Source organism: Hoplias malabaricus, chromosome 8, assembly GCF_029633855.1.
Source record: "Hoplias malabaricus isolate fHopMal1 chromosome 8, fHopMal1.hap1, whole genome shotgun sequence".
Taxonomy (NCBI): Eukaryota; Metazoa; Chordata; class Actinopteri; order Characiformes; family Erythrinidae; genus Hoplias; species Hoplias malabaricus.
This window is the reverse complement of record NC_089807.1, coordinates 37870724-37891169: the sequence shown is the minus strand read 5'-3', so window position 1 is coordinate 37891169 and position 20446 is coordinate 37870724. Positions and strand designations below refer to the sequence as shown.

At 41.7% G+C, this 20446-nt stretch overlaps 1 protein-coding gene across 2 annotated transcripts; it reads right to left on the bottom strand.

The window, feature by feature from the left end:
• Positions 1 to 11827: 11827 nt before the first annotated feature.
• LOC136705872 (GTPase IMAP family member 8-like) lies at positions 11828 to 15934 on the bottom strand. 2 transcript variants are annotated; one of them, XM_066679682.1, is made up of 3 exons: positions 13894 to 15934; positions 13147 to 13231; positions 11828 to 13059 (listed from the first exon to the last, which is right to left on the bottom strand). In XM_066679682.1, exons 1-3 carry the CDS (start codon positions 14186 to 14188, stop codon positions 12681 to 12683), a joined length of 759 nt encoding a protein of 252 aa, XP_066535779.1. In that variant the 5' UTR covers positions 14189 to 15934; the 3' UTR covers positions 11828 to 12680. The 2 variants fall into 2 exon arrangements, with proteins under 2 accessions (XP_066535779.1, XP_066535780.1); XM_066679683.1 differs by having other exon boundaries at positions 11828 to 12139.
• Between the last annotated feature and the right edge of the window lie 4512 nt (positions 15935 to 20446).

The window sequence follows — 20446 nt, the reverse complement described above, 5'->3', positions numbered from 1 at the left end:
CTGACGCACCACATGACTTGTGGGTTAGACACGTTTTGTTCCATATGAACAAATATAAGGAAAAATTAGATAACAAAGACAAGGAGACACTTAAGTTACAAAGAGACCTACTAACTGTTCAATTAGCAGAAGCCAGGAAATCTGTAAATGATAATAAAAAGCAAACAAAGTCTGATACCATGATGCCTATGACTGCACCATCACCTAATATGCAATCACCACAAACATTTATGAACACAAACACATACATGCCTACCCAATCAGGGCCACCACAAAACCCACCGTATAATTATGGATCAAGTCAATATTTCTCATATCAGCCCTACTCATGGGGCAGGGGGCGCGGTAATGGTAGGTGGAGGGGCAGGGCCCGCCGTCGGACAAGGGCGTGTCTAAGATGTGGAGCTTTGGACCACTGGGCAGCACAATGTAGGGCACCACTCTCTACTGACACCAGCTATCCACACCAGGCACCACACCCACAGGCGGCACCAAAACCGGAGCCATCACATCTTCCTGCTGGCCAATACAGCATGGAGCCGTGGGGTGGACATTGACGGGGCCCAGAGGAGCACCAGGACAGCAGGGCCAGGGCAGAACCCATGCTGTCATTAACTGTGGGGGCCTCCGAAATCCTTTTTCTGGTAGACACGGGAGCCACATGGTCAGCCATCAATACAGTATTACCTGCACATCTGATGAGCAAACACACTGTGCAAGTAAGGGGCTTCTCGGGGACATCTACATCACTGCCAAAAACAAGACATTTGCCAGTCAGTACTGGTACACAGACTGTGTCACATTCATTTTTAATTGCACCACAAGCACCTTTGAACATTTGTGGTAGAGACTTGTTGATGAAAATGGGAGTTACTATTTTATGCCAACCAGATGGGATCACACTTACGTGGTTGGACGGACACAAAACTGTGGCAGTGGTGGGGTACACTGATGGTATGTATCTGATGAGACCTCAGCAGGATGAGTCGGTAGACATTTATTGGGGTTTAGTGACTGGACAGACGGACCCGTCACCACGACTCATTGCTTTGTTCCACCAGTGGTCGCCTTGGATTACAGCCATGGCACCCTACGTCTCTCCGCCCGACCCATTCCATGTCACCCTGTTTTATGATGTGGGGGGAGATTTAACTTATTATGAATCTTTTCAAAAAGAATTAGAGGGCATACAGTGGTCGGTTGACACCACAGGGATTTATGTGGGTCCTGAAGGGGTGGCATCTCCTGTTTCACTAACACCACAACAACACAATTGGTACAAACTGTCTGACACGGCGGCACCACACATTTCATTAGCTCTCCATCCGAAACATGAGGCCAAGCAGTTGGGCCCCATGGTAAAAAGAGCAAATGAGGCCACGGATTGGGTCCGGACCCAGCTGCCTGGTTTCATGTTTTCACAGTCAACACAGACATATCACATCACTGATACCTCACCCATCCTAGTCACATTGCACCATCAATTGCTGCCTAGACATCATGGTTGTGAGGTGTTGTAAAAAAACAATTTTATTACTTTGTATTAGTGGATAAGTATCCTTAAATGAATATTAGTTAAAATTAGAAAGTATAATTACATATACATTGTGTGAAATCTTACACTTTAGAATACAGAAAGAATACACTTTAACACATACACATATAGGGCTCATTGTAATCTCTTAGTCTAGAGAGTGAGTGGTAGGACAGAGGTGTCCACTCCTAACAGGAGCGGTGTAATTGCCCGCTACCACCACAATCTGACATCACGCTCTACCTAAGTCACTCGCCAAGCCGGGGGTGACCTAGGCAGACCAATCTAACATTAATTGCTTACCATTTATATAAATGTATTGACCTGTCAGTTGGACAGGTCAAAAGGGGGAATTGTTGTAAAAAAACAATTTTATTACTTTGTATTAGTGGATAAGTATCCTTAAATGAATATTAGTTAAAATTAGAAAGTATAAGTACATATACATTGTGTGAAATCTTGTATCTTATATGTACTCATATGAATGATTAACCAGTATCTAGACATGCATTTAAACAGTTTAGAATCTGCACACTAACTGGCATGTTGACTCAGTATTAGCACCTTTCTAAATTCTTAGACCTCTAACATTGAACAGATCTGCACTTAGGAAACACATAAATTACAAGTGTTAGCCAAAAGGGGGAGTTGAACTTTAGGGCATCTCAGTGACCTTAAGTCCATTAGTGACTCCTCTGAATCTTGGTGACAGAAAAGGAGTGTGGGAAACAAAACCTACAGTGTCAAAAGGGTATGATGAGTGTTTTGGGGTCACAGGTGCATGGGAAACCTGCACGCGAGAAACACGAGTACTAACATGTCTTATTATGCATATTAATATGTGTTAATCAGCCAGAAACGCCTTGCCAGTAGGGTATACGTCATATCAGGTATAAAACTGTGGAGTCAGATGCGAAGAGTCAGAACTTTGCGTGGAAAGGGCACTTTGCGTTTCTTATGTATTAGTTCTCCTGGATCCAGTATTGTAATAAATACTTTGATTTGCTTTGAACTTCACTCGACTGGTCTTTCGGAACTTAACTTCTGGAACGAGCACGCCTCCCTGAGGAGGAAGGTTCTATTTTGGAACTTTTTGATATTTTCTAAATTTTAATTACTTTGGGAACGGTCCAAAAAGAACAGAAATTCTTCAGAGGACACTGATCATCCACAGACGGAGGCATTATTAGCATCACTACCTGACACATTGTGGTCCACAGGACCAGATGATGTAGGATACACTAATCAGACACCTGTGTCTTTTTGTATGAATATTACACAACCAATTTGGATTCCCCAATATAAACACAAGCCAGATGCTGTTGCATCTTAGGATAAAACAGTCCAGGCTTTGGTGGAGGCCGGAGCCCTGGAACCGTGTCAATCAGCTTGGAACACACCGATTTTGCCGGTTCCGAAAAAGGAGCCTGGCCAATATCGGATGGCCCATAATTTAAGAGCCGTGAATGCAGCTTTGGCTACTGCCACTGTTCCGGTTCCTAACCCGTACACCGCTCTGTCGGAACTAGGTCCAGACATGAAATGGTTCACTTGCATTGATTTGGCTAACGCATTTTTCTGTATACCACTGGCAGAACACTGCAGAGATATATGTGCATTCACACATAAAGGTATACAATACAGATACACTAGATTACCTCAAGGTTTTGCTCTGTCTCCAGGATTGTTTAATCAGGCCCTGAGGAAGAGTCTGGACTCATGCCAACTGCCAGAAGGCTCCTTATTGATACAATATGTTGATGATATTGCTTTGGCGGCTAAAACACCGGAAATCTGCCGTGAAGCAACCAAGGTGGTTCTTCAATGCTTAGCAGACGCAGGGTACAAGGTATCTAAACAGAAATTACAGTGCTGCAGATCTAGGGTTACTTTCTTAGGGAGAGTAGTAACACAGGGTTCCACGGGCTTGTCTGCCACACACCGGTCCGCTATACTGTCACACACACAACCTGAAACTGTGAAAGACATGTTAGCATTTTTAGGACTGACTGGCTACAGCAGACAATACATTCCTGACTTTGTCGGACGTACACAACCTCTTAGAGACATGGTGAAATCTCTGGGGATGAGAAATTTGTCTGGTAAGCTCACCTGGACGGTGGAGTCGGAACAGGCGTTTATAGACGTTAAACAAGCCTTATCCGTTGCAGTTGACTTAGCCAGACCTAACTATTCATTACCTTTTTACATGGATGTTTCTGAAACAGACACTGTGATTAATGGTGTACTGTTTCAGAAAAAGGGGGAAGGTAGAGCAGTACTAATGTATTTAAGTGTCCCATTGGACCTTATAGAGAGGAGACAACCACAGTGCACAAGACATGTAGCAGGACTGACCAAATTAGTACAGAAAACAGCACATCTGGTAGCAGGATATCCATTGCGCATTCTAACCACACATGGAGTAGTAGCGTACATAAATTCACAGATGTTCACACTCACTCCATTGAGACAGAGACGCATTCACAAAGCATTGACTGCACCCAACATCACCTACACACACGAAGGAGTTAATATGGCAGATGGGATGTTGGAAGGTCCACCACATGAGTGTGAGGAACAGGTGGAAAGGCAAGGAAAAGTAAGACCAGACTTACAAGCCACACCCATTCCAGGGTCATGGAATTTATGGACGGATGGGTGTGGGTACCGGGCAGATACAGGTGAAGTCAGAGCAGGATACGCAGTAGTTCAGGAAGCGAAGGGGGAAACGCATGAGTTTCAGACAGTTATAGCAGAAGAGGTGAAACAGAGTCCATCAGCACAGAAGGCAGAACTACTAGCAGTAATTTCAGCACTAGAAGTGGCAGAAGGAAGGGACGTCACTATTTATAGTGACTCAGCGTACGTAGTCACCGCTGCGCACGTAGACCTTCCACACTGGAAGCAGGTTGGATATGTCACAAGCACAGGGAAACCAGTCAAACACAAGACAGAACTGATGCGATTAGAAGCAGCTATACACAAACTAAATAAGGTAGCGATTGTGAAGTGTAAAGGACATCAAAAGGGAGACACAATAATAAACAGAGGGAATGAGGCTGCAGATGAGGCAGCAAAAAGAGCAGCAGGCTACACGGAACCCAACAACATGCTTGTGTTGGACTCCAGTGTACCCTGGGAACCGATTCCCACAGGGCAAGAGCTTAGATACATACAGGATCAGGCAAGTCCAGAAGAAAAGTCAGTATGGCTAGCAAAGGGAGCTAGCCCAAACAGTCAGGTGTGGACGTCACAAGAAGGACAAGTAGTTTTACCAATGTCACTAGCACAAGTAGTTTTAGAAGAGGCACACACAGTGGCACACGTAGGAAGACAACAGACACTGGAAGATTTAAAACAATGGTGGCACCCATACATGTCAGCATTGGTGGTTGATCACATCACTAAATGTCAGATTTGTAACACGCAGAACGTAGCAAAAGCATTTAAACTAACTACAGGAAGGTTTCCATTGCCAGATTCTCATGGACATGAGATTCAAATGGATTACACAGATATGATTGACCCCATTAGGAGATATAGATATCTCCTGGTCGTTGTAGATAGATTCTCGGGGTGGGTAGAGGCAGTCCCCACTCTGAGGGAAGATGCAAAATCAGTCTGTAAGTTTCTGATTAATTGTTGGATTCCGAACCATGGGTTTCCTAGGAAAATTTTTTCAGATAATGGGAGTCATTTCACGAGCAAAACACTGCAGTGGGTGGAGCAGTCATTGGGGCTGCACCATAGCTATGGTTGTGTGTATCATCCTGCTTCACAAGGTCAGGTGGAGAGGATGAATCAAAATTTGAAATCAAAATTAGCTAAGATTACACTGACCACGGGCATGAATTGGCTCGATGCCCTACCAATTGCCCTGATCAGTATTCGGAGTTCAATAAATAGAAGCACAGGCTTCTCCCCATTTGAACTGGTCAGAGGCGTAGCATTCCCAGGTCCAAAAACAAGGCTGAGTCCTGATGTGGGCTCGCCTGGGATAAACACAGATGAGTATTGTCAACAGTTTTTGAAACTAAAATCAGTGTGTGAGGAACTATCTGTGCAGGTACGGAGAAACAGAGGAGGAGACGAGGAGAATGAGATACCTCCTGAGGTGGCCGTCGCTCCATGGGTGTATCTGAGAGCCATCAAGCGAAAGTGGTCAGAACCTCGCTGGACAGGACCCTACCAGGTGACAGAGAGAACCAGCCACGCGGTACGACTCAAGGGTAAAGGCAGCTCATGGTACCACCTGTCTCAGTGCAAGCCAGCACTGCCACCAGAGGAGCACCAGACGGAGAAGCAAGCATCTAATTAGTAACAAGTGCCTGCTGGACACTCTGCGAACAACAGGTGTCAACGGAGTGCTGTCTGAAGCTGTTGAAGATCCAGAACATATTATTATTTTCTTTACAGGTTGTCGTGGACTGTTCTTCTTTTTACAGGTTGCTTGGACTGTTAATTTTTTCCTTTTTTTGCAGGTTGAACTTTCTAAACACATTGTAAAAAAAAAAAAAAAAAAAAAAAAAAAAAACGCACCCTGTAACTTTAACACTTACACATATAAGGGTTTAGATAATATTTTCTTAATTAGAAGGGAACTTAGTGGGGAAACACATTGATTGTTTAATGATGGCTTGGTATGGTAAAAGGGGGTGTGACAGGATAAAATACAGACAACATTACCAACCAGTACTTCCTCCTGATATTCCGATATGGTTCCAGGTAACCATAACAAATACTCTATTGAGTATAATGATAATAACACTGGCTATGGTTTTCACACAGGAACAATTAACAACGGTAGAGGGAACAGTTGTCAATATTTCAGCAATCGTACGCCCGGCAAACGCGACAATTAAAGACCTGACATCACAGCTAAATAGAACTAAACGATCAACCATCTCTCAGCTTAAATCAAAATGCATCACACGCTGGGGAGGTATAGAATTAGATTATTATTGGGGTGAGACAACCGCATGGACAGTGAACTTATGTGAAGTGGTTAAATGTGGTACAAATCAGCTGGGGCAAAAGGGGGAGCCGGTGTATTTGTGTTGGTCTCGTGACGACAATACTAAATGTAATCAAAACACCGACCAAGCAGCTAATAAGGCTAGACCCTGCAACAAGTGGAATGATGTGATGAGGTCAACACATGTTAATTGGAATCCGACTACACGTTGGGCGACTCGTGAACGGGAGAAATGGGAAAAACTTAACATACAGAGGGATAATGGTCCAATCACCAATTTGATAACTATTGCATTGGAGTGGCAAGCCGACCCTAATGGGGAAAAGTCTTCAGCATTTTTCATAGGGGTCGGGGTAGATGTAAGTGGTAATGACCCTGTGGGATGGATTAAGGTCAGAGTTAGAAATAAACCAACAGCCGACACCGTTGAGGACACAAAAAACATGACAGACAACACTGGGGGAAATCAGTCTATATTGGGGACAGATTATTCTACATGGACAACCGAACAAATCGTAAAATTAAGCACAGGGTTTGAAGGGAGTAACTTATGGATTAAATGGATAAATGCGCAAGCCAGAGAAGCTAACATGGACGGGTGCATAGCATGTGCGGCAGCCAGACCAACATTGTTTTTAGGTCCAGCCCCATTATTTCCGAGAAAAGACCCAATAGGGTTTAAGTGTATGATTAACTTAACACGTATGGCTAATCCAGCTAATTGTACTGCCTTGGTAAACATTTTTCCAGTCATAGCAAACAACACCGGGTCAGGGCCGTTTAAGATTCCTGAATCAGGTAACTTCACTTGTTTTAATCATACAGCAGGTGACGTGACACGGAGTACAAAACACTTAGGTAAAATAAATCCTAAATGGTGCCACACTATATTTAATCATGACTCCGGTAACTCTATAGGGCCATGGGCTAGAGCAGGACTGTATTATTATTGCGGAGGGTTAAATTTATTGCTAAAACTACCTACGGATAGTCACGGCCTTTGTGCTATGGTTAGATTAATTTCCCCAATCACTATGTATGGCGTGCACAAACCCACTCCTAATCACAATAGGCTTAGACGATCAGATGACTGAATTTGAATCAAGATGTATGAATTTGACTTAACTAAAAACACACCCACTTATATAGACGCAATAGGAATTCCTCGCGGAGTGCCAGACGAACATAAATTGGTAGATCAGATAGCGGCAGGATGGGAAAGTATTTTCATTTGGATTACACCAAACAAGAACGTTGATAGAATTAATTATGTAAATTACCAAGTAATGAGATTGGCTAACATTACTGGAGCAGCAATAACTGGTTTATCAGAACAACTATCTGCAACTTCACTAATGACCATACAAAATCGTATAGCGTTAGATATGGTACTCGCTAATCAGGGTGCCGTTTGTCATATGTTCGGAGATGTATGCTGTACTGTAATTCCAAATAATACGGCCCCAGATGGAAAGGTGACTAAAGCCTTAATAGCCCTAAAATCTCTGTCTAGAGAGATGGCAGAAAACACGGGAGTAGACAATCCAATCACTAAGTGGTTAGAGAGAACTTTTGGACAATAGAAAGGCGTGTTCATATCTATGGCTTCAGCAGTAGCGGTATTCGCCGCTATTTTAGTCACGTGCGGATGCTGCTGTGTACCTTGTATTAGGTCTCTGATAGAGAGAACAATAACACGTATGATGGAGGGCAAAGATCCTCCACCACCATATATGTTACCAATGTTGGAGTCTGCGGAAGAGCGGGAGGAATTACTGTTGTAGAATAAGTAGTCTGGTAGATAACAAATAGGGAAATGATGTTATTTCCTCCTGTTGACATGATTAAATTTTGGCCGCCTGGGGGCAGTAGGGGCCAGTGGGAGAATTTTTCCTGTCAAAAATTGGTTGGTTGGCTGCCCGACAGGTTTTCGCTCTCACAGGTTAAATACATGTCAAAAACATGTTTGGAGGATTTAGAGTGTGATGACGTGTCTTGGGACACGTCATAAGGGGGAATTGTTGTAGAAAACAATTTTATTACTTTGTGTTAGTGGACAAATATCCTTAAATGATTAGTTAAAATTAGAAAGTATAATTACATATACATTGTATGAGAACTTGTATCTTATATGAATGATTAACCAGTATTTTAACCATGCATTTAAACAGTTTAGAATCTGCACACTAACTGGCATGTTGACTCAGTATTAGCACCTTTCTAAATTCTTAGACCTCTAACATTGAACAGATCTGCACTTAGGCTTGTAGTATAAATTACAAGTGTTAAGTTAGGACAGTTGAACTTTAGGGCATCTCAGTGACCTTAAGTCCATTAGTGACTCCTCTGAATCTTGGTGACAGAAAAGGAGTGTGGGAAACAAAACCTACAGTGTCAGAAGGGTATGATGAGTGTTTTGGGGTCACAGGTGCATGGGAAACCTGCACGCGAGAAACATGAGTACTAACATGTCTTATTATGCATATTAATATATGTTAATCAGCCAGAAACGCCTTGCCAGCAGGGTAAACGTCATATCAGTTATAAAACTGTGGAGTCAGATGCGAAGAGTCAGAACTCTACTGGGAAGGCTATTAGACTTTTTCATGTATTAGTTCTCTTGGATCCAATAAATACTTTGATTTGCTTTGAACTTCACTCGACTGGTTTTTGCAAAGCTCCCGGAACGAGCACGTGTGTGGGGGTGTATTTTGGACCTTTTGGATATGTTTAAATTTTAATTATTTTGAGAACGGTCCAAAATAACATTTTTAATCTTCACCACCTCAGTGACTTCAGCCAAGGAAATGGAATCTGACCCCCCAGACACTTCTGGCCCTACCTCCTGCACAGGAGGCATGGGTTAAGGAGTTCCTCAAAGTGCTCCTTCCAATGCCCAACAATACGCTCAGTCGAGTTCAGAGTTTCACCATCCTTGCTGAGCTCAGCTTGGACAGTGTCCCCCCTCCCCCTGCTGAGCTGTCGGAGTGTTTTCCAGAACCTCTTTGAGGCTGCCCGGAAGTCATTCTCCATGGCCTCCCCAAACTCCTCCCATGCTCTGGATTTTGCTTCAGCAACTGCCACAGCTGCAGCCTTTGTCGACAGAATCGGAAGTTCCCCGAGCTAGCCAATCTCAAAAAGCCTCCTTCTTCCGCTTGACAGCTTCCCTCACCCCCGTTGTCCACCAACAAGTTCTTGGGTTGCCGCCATAACAGGCACCGACAAGCTTTTGACCACAGCTACATGCAGCCGCTTCCACGACGTAGGTCCGGAACAGTGTCCATTCAGACTCCATTCCCCCTACCTCCTCCGGAACATGTTAGAAGTTCTCTTGGAGGTGATAGTTGAAATCCATCCGGACAGAGTCATCTGCCAGCTTTTCCCAGCACACCCTCACTATACGTTTGGGGTCTGTCCGGCAGCTTTCCCCGCCATCGGATCCAACTCACCACCAGATGGTGATCGGTTGACAGCTCAGCCCCTCTCTTTACCCGAGTGTCAAAACATTCGGCCTCAGGTCAGAAGACACAACCACAAAGTCGATCATTGACCTTTGGCCCAGAGTGCTCTGGTACCAAGTACACTTATGAGCAATCTTATGTTCGAACATGGTGTTCGTTATGGACAAACCATGGCTAGCACAGAAGTCCAACAACATCACACCACTCGGGTTTAGATCAGGCAGTCCATTCCTCCCAATCACTCCTCTCCAGGTTTCCCAGTCATTGCCAATGTGAGCATTGAAGTCTCCCAGTAAAACAATAGAGTCTGTGCATGGAATCCCCTCTAGAACTCCAGTCACTGCCTCCAAGAAGGCCGAATACTCTGAGCTGCTGTTCGGTGCATACGCACACACAACAGTCAAAGTTTTCCTCTCTGCAAATCAGAGCCGCATTGAGGCGACCCTCTCGTTTACTGGGACAAACTGCAGCTGTACAGGCACCAGCCGGGGACTTGTGAGTATCCCCACACCCGCCCGGCGCCTCTCACCCTGTGCAACTCCTGAGTAGGAGAGACCAACCCCTATCGAGGAGTTTGGTTCCAGAGCCTACACTGTGTGTAGAGGTGAGCCCAACTATATCTAGCTGGTATCTCTCAACCTCACGCACCAGCTCTGGCTCTTTCCCCCCCAGTGAGGTTATGTTCCACATACCAAAAACCAGTTTCCGCTGACAAGTTCCATGACACCAGGGGGCCCTTCGCCCCCGCTCTGTGCCCAATGGGCAGTGCACCGCACCCCTACTCTGGATCTTGCGGGTGGTGAGCCCACATGATCCTCCCACTTTGCCATTTTGGGCTGAGACCGGCCAGGTTTCATGGGCTGCCCGGCCACTAGGCGCTCGCCGTCGGACACTGCCCCCAGGCCTGGCTCCAGAGGTAGGTCCCGGTAACCCTTTCCCGGGCAGGGTACACTGAATTTTAATGGGTGTACTCATAGGAATGCTTTTGGATCATGTTTGTCTGGATCTTCACTCCAGACCTGTTCGCCATGGGAGACCCTACTGGGAGCTAACAGCTCCCGACGACATAGCCCTGGAGGTCATGAGACCAGACAAGGCCCTGATCCAGGAAGGGTCTATGGATACTTACATTATCTTCTCCACCAGTCGACATTAAGCCTTTAACACATTTTTGTTAGTAAGATTAACCATTTAACAACCAGGTTTAATGCATTAACCACAGATAGAATGTCTTTTTATATATTGATTATAAAAGTGTATATCTATAATAAACATGCAGGCAGCCATGTTCTAATGTTAGAGAACAGAGCTTAAGTACTGAGAGGTGTTTGATTTGATTCCCATGACCAGCAGAAAAACTGTCCTCCTCCTTCAGTCCACGGCTGAGGCACCGAACCCGCAACTCCCAAGGGATGGCTGCCCCGTGCTCTGGATGTATGTTCACAGCCCCTAGTGCACTAGTGTGTGTGTGTGTGTGTTTAAATGCGGAAGCCTCTACGGTCTCTTCCGCACAACAAATTTCACAGGACAAAACGAATAATAAGAAGAAAACCCTAACAAATACAATGTGTGTGTGTGTGTGAGAGAGAGAGAGTAGGATTAACAAAGCAGTTCAGGGCTGCCATGTCCCTCAACGAATTCTCAGCTCAGTCCCAGAAAAAAAACTATACCGCCCTCTAGTGAAACATTACACTATTTACAGTCTCAAAGAGTTTAGACAGACGATAAATCCATATGGTTTTGCTCGTATAATGGAAAATTTCAGTGAACAAAAATATTTCTTTTTAATAATTTCTTTAATAGCAGAATTAATTATTTGCAAATAATTGCATTTTTATTGTAACACCACAAGGATTTGAGACACAAAGTAAAAGATCAAAAGTAACACACAATATTGTAATGAGAAATATGAAGAGCACATGTTTCCAAGTGGAAAAAAAATTCACGGTTTTATGAGACAAACTCAATAGTATAGAAACATTTTTAAATGCATAAAGGAATCAGAGAATCATAAAAAGTACAAATACTGTTCTAAGTTGTCCTTATGAAAAAGAAATTAAATGTAAAGAAATCTGTAGAATTTGGAGCACTCCATCATTTGGTCTTCAGTTGTTTTCTTTTCCCTATTAAATGTTTAAATCATTCTGCATTTAGCATCTTCTCTTTCTGTATGAAAAGAATAAATAAGAAAAAAAAATAATAAGAAAAAATGAATAAATAATACAATGAACATTTCTATAAAAAGCATATTTTCACATCAGGGGTCGTATTCACAAAAACAAAACAAACAAACTAAAATCACTTTGATATTAATTAAATGATCAGTGAAAATTTGTTTTTGCAAAAGGACCATTTCAATCACAAATGTATTACAGAGATTTCTGAGTAACTCAGGACTGCAGTCACCTCTACAACAAGAAACAATACAATACTACCCCAGGTAAATGGTAACTTGGCCACAGGAAAACACAGTTATGCAGTGCTGATGAAACAGGAATACTGTCATCTGTGAGTCGTAATGTATTAATTACAAATGCCCTCAACCTACTCTACAGCCTCCAACAATTTATTTGCTTCCCTTTAGAAGTTCACTGACAAGTAATGAAACCTACTTTCATGATGATTACAGGAAAACCTTCTACCAGACCCTTACAACACCACCATACTGAGAAAACCATCACGCAGTGAGAGTTATTTAATTTTCTGTTTAAATACTACTGTACACCCAGTATGTAGTGTTTCTATTCAGTACACAGTTTTTTAGCTTCTCTAGTTTAAGAGAATAGTAATCCTTCTTCAAGTCCACGAGCCTGTGCTTGTTTTGGAGCAAATTAATTTCAAGTTGTAATTTCTGCTCCAACAGATTTTCTGCTCGTGTTGTTCCAGCTGCTGCAGGAATGGGGCTTTTATCAGGGGTTAAACATGGTACAGGAACAATGGGGGAAGAGGCAGGATCAAGGCGGGTGAGTGAGACAGTGGCAGCAGGAGGAGGAAAGGATGGGTCAAAGGCAGAATCAAGAGGGACAAGGGGAGCAGTGGCAGGAGAAAGGGCAGAACGGCTCTGAGTTGCAACTGAACTCCTGGTCCTGAAAAAAGAAACGTCCAGGCTTTGATTATACAAATCATTTATAAACGTGTTTTTTTCCAAATGGTAAGAAGCTTTAAATCCTCACCCATCACTCTCAATGAGCAGTGTACCAGTGCTCCTCTCCAGGCCTGCAAAGCTGGTGTTAGAGCGGCCAACACTGCTGTGTAACACTGACAGAAATGGTGAGAGACTTAGCCACAGAGCTTCAGACTCATAAATCCAACACATTCACTCTTTAAGATGAATATATCTGAATTGTTCTTGATAATTACATTTGGTGAAAAGGTTTATATAACAGTTCACTGAGGGGTTTTTAAGGAACCAAAATAAACATTTTATAAACTCTATTGTAATATAGGTAATGATGTATGCATTAGGAAATATTACTGCTTAAACGACTAGACATTACTATGCTGCTAATATCTATTTAGACCCTGTAATGACATGTGAGTTACACTTAGTCTCTTCTAACTGATTAAGCTGATGTGCCAAATAACTTGAGAAGGAATGTATACTTTTATGAAATCTATTACATTTTTATTTTAATTTTGTTTAACATTGAAAAGTAAATGGTGATTATCGTCCCAAATTCATCACACAGCTCAGTTATCAAAGAGTCACTGTCAAGCATCATTCTTTAACATAATGTCACCTGTAGCAACGGATAAAACCCAACCACACTGTTTACTAAATAGTTCTTCTGACTCCTACAAAACTCCAAACAAAAACAAAACTAAAACTCCTAGCTAGGAAATGATCAGATATGATTTTGTTTTGTGGATACGGCCCCAGGTTTAGATGCTCTTTTATTACAGAATAATGTTATATTTACCTTTCTTCTGGACTGGATGTAAACAAAGGTCTTCTGCTCTGTAAGGTTCTTCATTATTTACCTTGTACAAGTCGTCAATCGTCTGCAGCAGCTCTTCTACTTGTCTCTGATCCCTGGTGTCTCTGTTATTGAATGCGTGAAATCTGATCTTGTTCCTGTGCACAAATTCACTGAGGTCTTTATTCTCCTTAATAAAAGTTTCAATAGTTGTATCTTCCAGATCATCCTTTCCAGTGACGGGAATCAATATGTGTTTCGTGGCCTTCTGCCCCAGGAGATAATGAACATGCTGCATGGTTTTCTTTGTTGTTGGAGTGAAGTGGCCAACAGGCGTCACTAAGATAATGACATGGGGTTGAGAAGCAGATACAGAGTCAGTGATGGTCTTCTTGATTTCTTCTGGATTTTCATCAAAGCCTGGACTGTGTATTTGTAAACGTCATGTCCAATCTGCTCACCTTTTCCTTGAAGAGTCCTGATACTTAAGGTCTTTCCTACTGTGTTCATTCCAAGGAATAAGACTCGGATAGCTGTCTGGGATTTCTGTACGTCCATGGCTGTTGTGTCATCATTTCTAGACCTCCTTCCACCTGTCCCTTTCAGCTCAAAGGGGGTGTTGACATGATGGTGCATTGTGTCCTCTAAACTTCACTAACTGCTGAGCTTCCACCTCTGTTTTCAAATATCGCAGGATTTTTTCCACATCCTCATCACATCTTACATCTCTGTTGTTCCAGGAAAGTCATCTGTGACCACAGCGGTTTAATAGGGTTTGAAAATATTCTCCTCCCTCATTGAGGAATTCATCAAAAGTTTTCGACTTGAGGATGTCGCTGTGTGAAAACAAGATTGTGGTGTGCTCCAGGTATGAATTGCCAAGGGCATTTCTGAGTGCAAAGATTTTATCAATTGTTACGCTGCGCTGTGTATGTGTGTGTTTTCTCACTATCTCTGTAAATTTATAGTTTCTGCAATCTGTTCCAGTCCATGTGTTTGTTCACCCATCTAGAGTTCATTCCATTTTCCAGTTCGTGTATTTGTGCGTCGTGCCTCGTAAGGCAGTATTAAGAAATGTTCAGTGTGTTTTTATGTTCAGCCATATGCTCTATGTCTGTGCGCTACAGAGAGGGATGTTTAGGATGAGCTGTCAGTGAGGACAGGAAACTATCAATTTTACACCCTCCCTTTAGAACATGCAAATGTAAACTATCCTCTATGTTTGCCTTATTTGGAAAGGAAAGGGCTATATAGACGAGGGATCCAAGCCTGCCAGGAGAGAGAATCGGAGCGCTCAATTGAACACTACTCTCACGGGATCCTTAAGAACCCGTAAGACACTGTTTTGGTAAATAAAGATGTATTTACACTTTTAACCGTGTCTGCGGAGATTCTTTTCCATCACCTGTCTTCACAACACAGCAAAGTTAACAACAAAGATGGCGACGAGGATGGGATGCTGAGCTGTGACCTGCCTGCTTCAGATGACCCCTGCATTTGAACTCCCGCTTAAAGCCGGCAAATAGAAGGTGAGATTTTCACAAATTTGAGCGCTGGTTGGGTGTTTGGGCTGTCTGATGCAGAAAAGGTTGCACCGAAATAGACTCAATAGTGTATGCAGTGTTGTGTTGGTGATGGTGTTGGATAAAGATTCTCCGTTCTAAATTTTTAACTATAGTCATAGTAATAGAGAAATGAAGGAAATAAAAGGGAATAATGAAGAAAAGAGTAAAAAGGAAAAATAAAAGGAAAGGAAGTAAAAGTGTAGAATAGCTTAATTAGTAACGATAAGGTGAGCTGATGATGACATGCACGTTTGGGTAAACAGGGCCCTATTTTTGCTTGAAACTGTAAGACATGAATCACAGTCATTGCGTGAAAGTAAGCTTTGAGTTATTGTGGAATTGGATTGTATTGAAATAGTGAGAAGCCCTGGGCCCAGTGGCATTTGGTTAAAATTTATTTAAGGTTAAAGGAATTTAAGGTTTTAAGGATAACGAAAAGGTATAAAAGAGGAATATATGAAAAATAGAGGAAAAGAGACAATAAGAGAGTTAAATAAAGAAAGGAAGCCGCTGATTCAGATAAGCCCTCGAGGAGGCGGGTTAGCCCGGCCGCAAATCCTGAAAAATTCACTAGGTGATTTTTTGGGTCAGTTTGATGAGAAACTGGAGGTGTGCTGCAGAGATTTAATTAGGGGTGCCCACTCAAAACACTGTTGACGAACACTGTATTGATGCTGCCTCTTTTTGAATTATTACACCTCATAAGGTAGCATAAATTAAAATAAAGAATAAAAGAATAAGGAAATAAGGAAAGGAAATAATAAAAAGCATGCTGTTAATGTGTGAAAGAGTCGACTATGAGAAATTGTGTTGAAAATGATGAGTGTGTAAGCGCTGTTTGGAGGATGTTGGATTATGTGTGTGTGCTTAGTGAGTTAAGAAAAAAGGAGTGTCTTGCTGTGTATGTGTATGTGTCAGCTGAGTGTGTGTGCCTCACCCCCTCCCTTTTCCCATCTTATAACTTTGTCCCTTAGTCTGTAACTATGTGTGTGTGTGTCAGCTGAAAGAATTTTTTGGGGAGAAAAAGGAGAAAGTGGGGGAATGATCAACCCCCATATTGAGTGTGTGTGAGGGAGAACTGGTCTCTCCCTTGCGCTGTAACATTTTCTGTGGGTGTGTTTAGAGAAAGGGGGGAAAAAGACACCTCTGCCCAGAGAGTGTCAGAGAGAGAGAGTGTTTAAAGAAAAAGGGGAAATGTGATAAAGAATGAGAGATTTAGAAATTAATAGGGAAAGAAATTTGTAATGGTAAAAATTATGAGCTTCGTTCAAGGACAGTTATTTAAATGAATATGAACCTCAATAAAATGAGGGGTTTTGTTTATTTATGACAATGAGCCTGAACGGAAGACGTTTTTAAAGTAAAAATATATAAAGTAAAAATAAATGAGCTTTCTGGGAGACTATACATTAAGAAACTATAGACAATGAGCTCCAGAAAGAAGTTTTTAGAGGTTGAGAATAGGAGAAAGGTGAGCAAGGTGTAAAGCTGAGTAATTAATAGGGTACATTGGGGAAACTGTAAGGTTTAATCATGGGAATTAAAGGGAAAATTGTTATTGGGGAAAGGAGAAAAATTTTTGAAATCTCCATATGATGGCTTTTATTGGGAGAAAAAAAAAGGGATCATGGGTCTAGCTCCTCTCATTTTATTGAATTTTTGAAATCTTATGCTTTGCAAGGGGGGTCTCTTTCTGCAAGTGTGTAAGGCCTAAAATTCACTCTTGAAAAAGAGAGAAATGGCAGGACTTTGATTTGTGACGTACTGATAAAAGCCACGTTGATTTGATTTAAATAGAAACTAATAGTTATTGGGCAAATTAGAAAATATTGATGTATAGTGCTGTGCAGGGGTTTGAAGCTCCTGATAATGGGTGTGGTGCTTGTGTTGTGCTTATGATCTAAAATAAAAGGGAATAGAGGATTAATTTAACATAGTGGGTGAGAGTGAATTGGTGGAGCAGTAATTTGTTTGTGTTCTCTTTGAATGCAATAGTTTGATGAAATTGAGATACATACATGGGGTTTGGATCTCTGTGAGGTGCTGTTGCTTTGTGTGAAGAAATTTTAAGCTGCCAACTGATAAATGAAAAATACTGCCAATGTGTGAATATTGGAAAACTCTGAGTGTTTGACATTGGTGCTTTCTGGGGTTTAAACATACCACTGCGATCTTTATATGTGAAGATTACAACATAGTACATTAATCTTATCTTAATATATACATCTTAGAAACCAAGATGCAGGGTTGGAAATTTACTATCATGTGGTCATAGAATAGTATGTGAAATGTTTATGTTAAACTGGTTAAGCCGAACCAGATGTTAAAGGAAGCTGCATTAAGGATGAACTTATTGCCATCAATCACTTTAGACCCTTTTTAGGGGGGTTGAGATTAAGGTCATTTAGGCTTCAAGCCAATGAAGAGATTTGTTGGAGGTGTTTACAATATTGAATGAAGGGTAAAAATGTTATGAATGAACTAAATGTTGGTAAATAAAATACAAATAAGCATATTGAATGTTTAATTACTAAGAAGTAAGCTGAATGTATTAAATTTCTATTTGTCTTTTTATCCTGTGGGGTGTGTGTGTATGTGTGTGAGTTCTCTCATCTGTGAGGAGACAGTGAGAAGAGGACCAGGAGGAAAAAAGGGGGGGTCGAAGTTGCCCAGAACAGAGCAGACTGCTCAAAGGCCAGTCATTTTATCCACAAACTTCTTTCACAAACACCTGCATTGATACATTTAGATTAAATCATTAATAGGTTTCATTATTAAAAAGTAATAATTGGAAATTCATTGATTTGTTTATCTATTTGCATTTAGTCCATTATTTGTGCTATAGTACATGACATAGACTTCTTCAAAGAAGGCTTGGCAACAGGTTGTTCATTTTTAAGATAATAATTTGATTATAAAGAATTAACAACGAGGTTTATGAAGAAAAATAATTATTTGTAAAAGGTTTTTTTATTTAAGCTTTGCTATAGGTGTAATGGGGTTGCAAATATTTAGTGGTAATCATATTTAGAAGTGCTTGTTGAGCCTTATATAAGTTTGTATATTCTTTAATTACAAGGTAGTTATTGAATGTTTAATAAATCTAGGTTTATGGTGCACTTAGTAGTTATATCACTTAGTAAAGGGGATTTAGTGGTGTGAATTGTATTGCATATTAAGGTTTGATTTCTCTGAAGTTGGCAAATTCAATTGGGGATTAATTTTTATTGATTGTGGTAAAATAGTGGCATATAAACAGAGGAAAGAGGGAGAGAAATAATTAATAAGTGTAAGTTGGGAACATATTTAGTCATTATTATGCCAAAAATGGGCACTAATGTTTCAAAAGGGGTTACTCCTGTTGTAGTGGAGTACAGACCAGATTTGGACAGATTGAAATGAAGAAATGAAAAGTTTTGAATTAAAACTTCTCCAGTCTGAATAGAACCTTTCCTCTGCGACCAAGTCACATTCCAGAGGACTGTCTGTGCCCGCGGGAGTGCAAAGCCCCACACACACGCACACTCATAAGCTAAGAGCATCAAAGAACCCTTTAAAGTAACACATGGCCCCAACAACCCCGTCTCTCTTTTAACTAACAGGAACTGTCGAGATAACTATCTTATAATACTCATAAGAGGCAGGAACCTCAAACAAAGAAGAGAGCCTTTACGGCCATTTTATGACAATGGCACCTAAATGTCGGCTCCTTATCTCGAGCCCACTAAACAGGGTCAACAAATGTTCAAACCAAAGTGACCTCGAGTGAACTCCCGTGAATCACCAGCCGAAGCACGAATCAACAGCGACACCAAGTGGACACTGGCGAAACTACGCCTCGCTCGGAGTCGCTGGAAAACAATAGCGGAAAATAATCAAACTCTGATTATTTGTGTATTAAACCTATGTATTGATGTCACTTTCTGTACCCTCAGATGAATGCCTACCTCCTAATGAAATGTGTATATTGTGGACTGTTTTCTATCATGAAGAGAAATCCTACCTCTGAATAGGATTAAACGAACTAATATACTTTCCCAGCATAGCATCATAAATGGGACGTAAAGATGAAACCTTATGTAACTGTCTGATGTTAATAGTCCAATGTACTCATTGTTATATGTTGATAGCGGGTATAAGAATTTTGATATGAGAAATTCATATTCTTTATGTGAGAATCAATGATTCAAACTCCCTTCGACTCTCTCCCCCTAGCGAGAGTCACGTGAGACTGAACTCGCGTCCAATCAGAAAGAGGACGCCTCCCATTAGGGCGTGACCGCGCCAGCCTTGAAAATAGCAGCTCGACTGCTCACATTCAGTTCGAAGTCCTGAAGAGTTGCGAGGACTCTACAGAAGTAACGGACCACGAAAGGAAGTGGAAAGAGAGGACGCCGACGAGAAACCTTGAACAACAAAAAAACGCTGTCTCTTCCACGCCGACAACGAAACAAAGGAACCCTCTCAGAGACTTCAGAAAAGCTTACGAGAGACGTCTCGAAATTAGCTAAGAGTATGAAGTTTTACTAATAAGTCGAGTAATTTGAATATCTTTCTTTTCTTTTAATCTTGTTTATGTTTTATTACCTATCGAAGTGTGATCTCACGAGTGATCAAAGCGGGTGAAACTTATTTGTGGCCAAAGTAAGGTATCAACCGTTTGAGTAATCGATAACAGATATATTAACGTTATAAGCTGATTCCTGAAGACATCAATCCTGGAAAGCTGAACAACGAGACTAGCGAATACTCTGAAAAAGCCTCTCCACTACGGTGGAGAACCAGCCACGCCTGTGAAAACCCGAAGAAGGGAAATCTCGATCGACGCAGCTCAGCTCGGAATCGAGAGTCTTCAAATCGACTGTAAAGAGATCCTCTACAAGCGGGCCTGCTTCTCACCACGTGGGAACGACGAGAACACCCCGGGACACGGAGATTAAACAGCAGGACGCGACGGCTCGGTGAAACGGCTAACTAGTAAGCTAGTATAT

What these genes read in the sequence shown, in the direction of transcription:
- LOC136705872 (XM_066679682.1), bottom strand. Translation starts at nt 14,188, where the DNA reads ATGCAGCATGTTCATTATCTCCTGGGGCAGAAGGCCACGAAACACATA. An exon ending in ACATCCAGTCCAGAAGAAAG is followed by an intron (nt 13,232 to 13,893) that starts GTAAATATAACA and finishes CATTTCTGTCAG; the next exon opens with TGTTACACAGCAGTGTTGGC. An exon ending in CTGCTCATTGAGAGTGATGG is followed by an intron (nt 13,060 to 13,146) that starts GTGAGGATTTAA and finishes TTCTTTTTTCAG; the next exon opens with GACCAGGAGTTCAGTTGCAA.